The sequence below is a fragment of the Vigna unguiculata genome, chromosome 7 (assembly GCF_037176805.1).
Source record: "Vigna unguiculata cultivar grain cowpea cultivar isolate G323 ecotype 2 chromosome 7, ASM3717680v1, whole genome shotgun sequence".
Lineage (NCBI taxonomy): Eukaryota > Viridiplantae > Streptophyta > Magnoliopsida > Fabales > Fabaceae > Vigna > Vigna unguiculata.
The window spans coordinates 45122619-45130784 of NC_140798.1; the positions used below are offsets into that span (position 1 = coordinate 45122619).

Consider the following 8166-nt stretch of genomic DNA (forward strand, 5'->3'; position numbering starts at 1 on the left):
GGAATAAGCTTCTAGAAATTTTGAAATATTATTTCTTAGAACGGGATTTCTATAATAGATTTTCTGGAATAAGACTTCCAGAACAATATTTTCAGGACGCATGGAATAAATTTCGAAAGAAGATTTTAGGATTGAATTTTCAGAATGAGTTTTGAAAGAAGTTTTTTTTTTTTTTTTCACAACGTATTCTCTCTATTATTTCTTTCTCACCAGTGTTTTCTTTCTCTTTTTCTCCCTCTACAAAGATGACAATGGGACGATGGTAACAGTGAAGTTGAAGCAGTGAAAAAACAGTATTTTAAACTTTTTTAAGTTTATGGATGTATTTGGTAACGATTGGGTGCGGGAAGGAAAAACATGAAAAAAAAGAGTCAAACTCATGGCTGAAACGGCCCATTATTACTTTGCTGAACTGGGTCTAAATATTATTAAAAGGCCCAGTAGGACTTCTACTAAATTTTGAAAGAGGACAGAATTACTATTCCTACTAATACTAAACATGGATGATTCTTCAAATAAAAATTCGATCATTTTGCTATTTTCAACTACTTTTAAAATAGCATTATTTCATTTTTGTTTTTTGTTACAATTAACAAGAACAAAAGAAAAAAATGCAAAAAATGATAACTCAGCTGAACCATCGAAGTTATTGTTTCTTGCTAAGACACCCACTTGCAATGTAAAAAAAGAACAAGAATGCTTTGGTTATGGTTGCTGTTCCCCCAAGTGGAAGGTTCCTTTGCCAAATAATAGCCCTCTACTCTTTTTTTCAACTATAGGTTTTATGGGAATGAAATATAAACATGGACCCCTTCTCTTTTTGTCCCCTAATTAAAAAAAAAAAAAAAAAAAAAAAAAAAAAAAAAAAAAAAACAGAAGCCTAACTTGATAGAGATAGAACAATTAATTATTGTATTCATCATCCTTCCATCTCTATCTCCACACTTGGCTGGTAAGAAAGTGCAATCACTTATTATGCATTTGCATTAAATGCAAAACCAAAAAAATCTTCTCTTGCCCTATACTATTACACATGCTGCCATTATCTATTTGTAGTAACAAAAACCTTTTTGCTTTTATGCTTTTTCAATAAAGTCATTGAATTCCAGAGAGACAAAAAGATATGTAAGTTTCCTTTGTATCTTATTCCTAAAAGTAAAAGCTACCTTCTTCAAGTGATCTCATACCAAGTACAAGCCTTGAGTTCATGTTATATATACATGATTGTGTGAAAGAAAAAAAACGAAAAGTTTCTAGCTTCTCCATCCTATTAGTATTGCTGGTAGGATACGGATAATAGTTTTCTCGTACATTACCTGTTAGATAAATATTCGTCATGTACTCATATTCATTCGGATATTCTTATATTTTTTTAATATTTACGGATATCCATGGGTACCTGCAGGTATTTACAAAAAATAAAATTTTAATATTTAACAACAAATTTTAATCATAAATTCAAATAAAAATACAATGCATAACATTTATAAATTTCAAACAAAGTGTAAATAACTTATCTAAAAAAGTGTTGAATGACAATTTACAAATAAATAAAGATTTTTTTAAACCAATTGATAAAAAATAACTCATCCAAAATCAATATGTTAATGCTTTAGTAATTTTTTAATTTTTTTTAATTTAAATTAGAGTATAGTTGGTACAGGTATCCACGGGTATAGATACAATGATACTTGTACTCGTCCCGTTAACATGTGGGTATAGTCTGCAGATATACATTTTCAATAAAAATTTCCTACCTGTTACGGATTTTATCCACGTATGCATATTTTTATGACATCCTTAATCTGAATAAATTTGTGACGTAACAAAAATATCTAATTACCGTGAATTATTGATGAGCAAATGTCCGAATCACATTCATCTTTCAATATATGGTATAGCTGGAATAACCATTATTGATATTAAATCAATTTTGTACTATAATTATTCACATTTTTTTCACAAATTTAAATATGAGACCTTGATTGAGTGATACGGGAAAATTTGAATAAAAGAATCTGATTATTGCGATGAAAGAATGTGTTGGAGAAAAGAAATCATTAAAGGGGATTACTATTGCACACTAGTATATTTGAGACATGTCTTCATCTAACTTTATCCTTCAACTGTATCCACTAACATTAAGGTATATCGATTTTTGTCAATGTTTCTATACATATACTATTAGAGTTTGGATTAAAATAACTTATCTGCGTGTGATTCCCAAAATTAAAGGGAAGGCAAATATATTATTCTATTTTTTTTAACAATGTTATAACGATGAATATATGTATATAAAAAATTAATCGGATAAAAAGTTAACATGGGTCCTCATTCCGTAATTCTGGGGTTATTTACTTTATCCATCAATTATAGGTATTGTTGCATGTAATATCTTCAGATTAGGGTTGGCAAAATATCAACTTTGGATTAAAGAGGATGAATAAAGATCATTTACAAGTATAAAGAATCAAGAATTGGAGGTATCTTTTTGGACCTTTTGGTAACTCTCGTTATTAATTTAGCAGAGTTGTTGCTCCGATGACTCTGAAAGAAAGTTGATATGGATACCATAAAAAACAAACTTAAAGCGTGATAATATAATTATTTAATTAATTAATATTGGGCCGTACATTTTATTTTAAAAATGAAATTAAATATCCAGAACATAATTAATTATCTTTCTTGTTATTTTTCATCTTGATCAAGTAATTTATTTGAATTCAAGTTCTTATTTTATTTACTTTCCGCTCGTGATCGTGAAAGGAAAATTGTACTGTTTTTTCAAACTTTGTTTCTCTGAACCACGAAATCTAGACACAAGTACAGAGCCAGGAAACAGAATTTGCATCCATTCCTCCAAGTTCTATACTAACTTAAAAGCAGAACCAAAATTGTAGCCATTAAAGAAAGACAACACAGGTAACAAGAAGCTGAAATAGTCTGAAAGAAACTATATATGCACACATGAACTTGCAAGGTAACTCTGATCTTGTTGTACTGAAAATAGTTTACATGATTAAACATGCATTGGGGTTGTCATCACTGAAGAGAGAGGTGAGTTTCTCATCGTTTGGGTTTGGGAGTGCTTGTTCAGTGTTTTTCACATACCCAGATGGTGCCTTCTTGTCATAAGCCTGTGCCACGTAGGGATATGCGACCAAGTTGTACTGAATATAAGGCCAAAACTCTGCTCTTTTTCCTGTTCCTTGTACTTTCTTTAGGACCTTGTTTCTATCCACGTAACCTGTTACTGTTACCTTACTTTGTTTTCTGCTCACCTCTACCTCTTTCACACCTGGGTTCGTGTTTTCAAATTACTTCAACTTAGTTAACTCTCATCAATTCGTATGAAAAATTGCTTGAAAATTGAAAACTACGAGAGTGAGTATAAAGAACAAAGATACCAACCTGACATGTTGGAAACAGAATTGCGAACTCTTCTTTCACAGCCATCACAGTCCATTTTCACTTTGATTTCAACTGTCTGCAACACAAAAGGGTTAGACAGGAAAATAAAAATCAGAATTTGCTTTAGACTACAACCACCATGAAACACATTCACATATATGGTTTAGGAGGTCGTGAAAACCTGCATTAGCTTGCGTTTCTTTTTTGGGGTGGAAACTGAGAAGTAGTCAGAAAGGAAATCAAGAGCACCCATTTTCTTGGTTATTTTTTAACACAAGAATGAATGGAGAACTAGAGGAGAAGAGAGAACAGGGTATTTGACAGAGAGAGAGAGAGAGAGATGAAGTGAAAGCAAATTAAAGAGTGAGGGAGGGAAGAGGCTTTATTTATAACAATATTTTGGGATGCCAAATTATGCATTTAAAAGGGTCTGTTTTTAATATATGCATTACTTGTGTTGTGCTAAAGTTGAATGTATAAAATAAAGTTAGATAAGGACATTTGTCTCCTGTTTTGTCTTCACAAATATGTGACCAAATAGCCACTTGACTTGATGGTGAATAGACAAAATTATTGAATGCAGACAGTAAGTTATTTGATAATGGCATGGCTAAAATATTTAGCTGCTATCTTTTGCTCAAAGAAACAAACATTTTTTCAACTTTGATCTTCTTTTCATTGTTCTGCACCATCTTGTACTGGCTAACTTTTTCACAAGAATTTGACTTCAGGGTACATGATGACTCTCCTGAAACTTCATTTAAAACTCCTTTCTTTGAGCTAGTGATTCACACATATATAAAAAAGGAAGCCAAATTTTCAACAAAAATGTTAATTTTATCAATAATATCTTTCAATGGGGAATAAGAAATCATCGGTTTGTCCTTTTTAAATGTGGAAGTTATCAGAAGTAATGTAAGATATCAAAACTGAAAAAATATTGCAGCATCTTCTCCACTCAACCAAGTATAACTATAAAGAAAACAGCTTAATCACTGATTTCATTGGAGCCATAGAAAACATGTCCATTAATGAGATGGATGTTTTGTCCTTTATTTTTGGTGGAAATGATGGTGATGGATCATTTAATTTGAATGTCAGTGTTTCTATCTTAACAGTGGAGAACTGTAGAAAATCTATCATATCTATATATATAAAAAATTATAGTAATACATTTGTTTGGATGAAAACAGTTTCATGCTTATCTCTCTCTTTATATATATGTGTATACTTTTTGACAAACACTTTGTTTGAAAGACTCTATATGCATGTATATATTACAGATAGTAACTTTCATAAATTAATATTTCTACCACAACTAGGTTGTGTTGCATTTTGCTTGCATGAAAGAGATGCAAAGAGAGAATAAGTTTGGTAGCTCCAGCTAGTTGAGCAACCGAGTTTTGTTGATTTTACACTCAACGCGCATAGTGAGTTGTAATATTGTGTTCAAAAGCTTGAGAAAATTGTGTGAAACTAATTTGATTTTTTGGTGTTTTTCTCCAATGTTGAAGCTTCCACATGACAGAAAATAAAGAAAAGATATAAAATTTGAGGTTTGTATCTGGCATGTGCAGTGGAGTGGTAGCTATTGATTGATGATTAGAGATTTGGAAGAGGCTGAGAAGAAGCCAAAGGCTTTTCAAATCAAAGAGTTGAAGTGTAGATGCATGCTGTTATTTACTCGATAACCTACTACCACCTGTGAGTTGTGAAAATTAATTGATGGGTCCATTTTCACACATTATTCAAACATATACATCCACATATTAATGGAAGTGAGAGAAAAAGAGAATGGCAATCATAGAATTTCTATTCTTTTTGCTCTGAGTCTCCTGGGGCCTAAATTTGCGTTTTGTTGACCTCCATTATTGTCCATGCGTCACCATCCTTATACGTACATGTTTTTCTTGTCTGGGATCTGCCATTGCTACTTCCTCTCCTAAACCCTAGACGTTTCCTTCAAATCAATCAACCAAATCTACATCAAAATTGTAGATTTATTTATCCTCTGTTTCAATTTCATACTTAAAACTAGAGACGTTATGAATTCGAAACCAATTCGATTTTCTATGAATTTAAGTCGAAATTTCAATTTACATTTAATTTTGATTTGACTCACTTAAAACCCGGCTTACTTGGATTGAAGTAGTGGTAAGCTAGGTTGGCGGCTTACCAACTCGCAAGTAAAAGGTCGCACAAATATTTATTGTTAAGTTGAGTTTTTTATTTGGATTATGTTAGGTTGTTTTTTTTAACCAACATATAAATAATTTGTATTTGGATTGTATTAAAGTTTATTTAGATTTTAATTAGAATTATAATATAGTTTTGATTCAAAAAATGAAAAAATTGTATTTCTTTTAATTAAGTGAGCCAATTCGTATAATCCACCAACCCGCAGTGGTGGTCGGCCGGATCAGATTGAAATTTGTTTGGCTCGTTAATTAATGAATCGAGTTGGATTGATTCATTAAATGATCAACCAGTGATGAGTCGAACTGGGTCGGACCAGATTATCATTTTGACATTTTTACTCAAAACCTCCATTTTTGCAGAAATTACTATGTCCATTAAGCTCCTTCCTCGTTTTTTAAACTAGAATAGTGCAAATTTATCTTGAATTTATGCAAATGGGTAAAAGGTTTAAATTTTACAATTATGGAATCATAGGTAAGTCCTCCAAAGTCATGCGTTCATAATATAAAAACAGAAGAAAATTACGTGAAATCGTACTGATGTTACATAAAGTTATTTTATATTACATTAAAGCTGTGTCATTTTGCATAACTTTAGTAAAAAAACAAAAATCAAAAACTATTTCTAATCAAAGTTATGTTTAACTCACACAAATAAATTATTCTCATGTAATAAAATCATACAGAGTTTGACATAATTTCATTTAAAGAAGTTTAAAGTCATCGTAGTTTCACTTAATTCCTATGAAATCATGTGAGCTTTGATAGTAAAATTTAAATTTGTTATTCATTTACATAAATTCAATATAAAATTATACCATTATGGTAAAAACCTCATCCCTCTCTTCTCTGCTACCTAATTTAAGTTTCTACTAATTTTTTAGTGATATATAAGTAACTATCGTTATTAATCTTTTATGTTATTTAGACATCGGTGGGGAAGAGATATCCAAAATCATTTACTAATTTTTCTTTCCATTTGATTTCGTTAATTTATTTTGTTGATTTTATTGTATTTATTATTATTGGTATTATAGTATTAAAATATTAATAATAAAACGAGAACAAAATATAATATTAATAAAAATAATAATGTAATAATAATTCTTAAACTTAATTAGGTTTTGAGTTCACAGTATATCTAAAAATTATCAATTATGTTCTACTAAATTTTGATAAATATTTTAAAACTTTTTAATTGAGTTATGTGATATTTTACTTTCATATATATAATTTCATAAAAATAGGAAAAAAAATTCCACCGATTTTAATCTTAAAAAAAGAATTTGATGACTTTATTTTCTTCAAAACAATGAACTGGCCGTATATGTATTTAAAAAAAATATATATCCAGTCTATATCTTGTTATTTTTCAGATCACATAATTTATTTTCTTATTTTATTTATCACTTCGCTCGTGATTGTGAAAGGAAAATTATACTGTTTCATACAAATATGTTTGTTCAAACATTGTTTCTTTTCTTTTAACCACGAAATCTAGACACAAGTACAGAGCTACCAAATCCTCTAACGCATCAGCGGCCGTTTCTCCCTGCACCTCCACCGATTCCTTCAGCACCCCTATATTTTCAAAAACTTTTAAAATAATCTTTTTATTTTGATCTGCTAGCTAATCTACACCCTTAAAAATAAAGATACTCATATCGAAATCTGATTGAGAAAATAACTTTATATATAAATATTTCGGTTCTTTAATTTTTTCTATTTATTTTTTTAAAATTAATTAATGTTTTAATTTTATTTAATTTATTTCACAACTTTATTTATTTTTTAATATATTATATAAAAAATAAAATTAAAAATATTTATACATATCAATATGTATATAAATATTTTATTTAATTTCTGAAATATATAAATACATATTAATATATTAATATTTTATTTAATTTTGACCCGCTAACTAATCTATACCTTAAAAATAAAGATACTAATATTGAAATCCGATTGAGAAAATAACTTAACCGAATTTATATATAAATATTTCAGTACTTTTTTTTAAAAAAAATAAATAAATTAATATTTTAATTTAATTTATTTCACAACTTTATTTATTTTTTAATATATTATATAAAAATAAAAATAAAAATATTTATATATATAAAAATATAAATTGATATTTTATTTAATTTCTAAAATATGTGTTAAAAAAATTAAAAAATAAAAAATAATTAAAAGTAAAAGAAAATTCAATATATATATATATATATATATATATATTAGGATGTCGAAATATGTATATATATTCAGGATGTTGGGTTAGATAACTTTATTAATTGGATTTTGACTTTTTTTAAGAGTATAGATTAGATAAGGGTCAAAGTTAAAAGATTATTTTAAATTTTTTTAAAATATTTAAAGATGCTGAAAAAATTGTTGGAGGTATAGAGAGTAACATCCCTCATTAGCATATTGAATTGTGAAAAGATTGAGTGCAGGCCGATCCCGTAACCCGTTTTAGCTTGAGAAAGTAAAGTTCAAAACGGGCCGCCTGTGTGGGCCGTGTCATTGTTTTTTTTTTTTTTCTTTTCTTTTT

General features: G+C 28.8%; 1 protein-coding gene across 1 annotated transcript; it reads right to left on the reverse strand.

Moving 5' to 3' along the window:
* Nucleotides 1–2828: 2828 nt before the first annotated feature.
* On the reverse strand, nt 2829–3795 carry LOC114190705 (heavy metal-associated isoprenylated plant protein 20-like). Its single transcript, XM_028079685.2, has 3 exons — nt 3593–3795; nt 3412–3487; nt 2829–3298 (listed from the first exon to the last, which is right to left on the reverse strand). Exons 1-3 carry the CDS (start codon nt 3662–3664, stop codon nt 3012–3014), a joined length of 435 nt encoding a protein of 144 aa, XP_027935486.1. The 5' UTR covers nt 3665–3795; the 3' UTR covers nt 2829–3011.
* Nucleotides 3796–8166: the final 4371 nt, after the last annotated feature.

Excerpts from the sequence above, each read along its gene's own strand:
- LOC114190705 (XM_028079685.2), bottom strand. The coding sequence starts at position 3,664 with ATGGGTGCTCTTGATTTCCTTTCTGACTACTTCTCAGTTTCCACCCCA. Across the intron at positions 3,488-3,592 it reads AGAAACGCAAGCTAATGCAG|ACAGTTGAAATCAAAGTGAA; the intron begins GTTTTCACGACC and ends TTTGTGTTGCAG. Across the intron at positions 3,299-3,411 it reads TTCTGTTTCCAACATGTCAG|GTGTGAAAGAGGTAGAGGTG; the intron begins GTTGGTATCTTT and ends ACACGAACCCAG.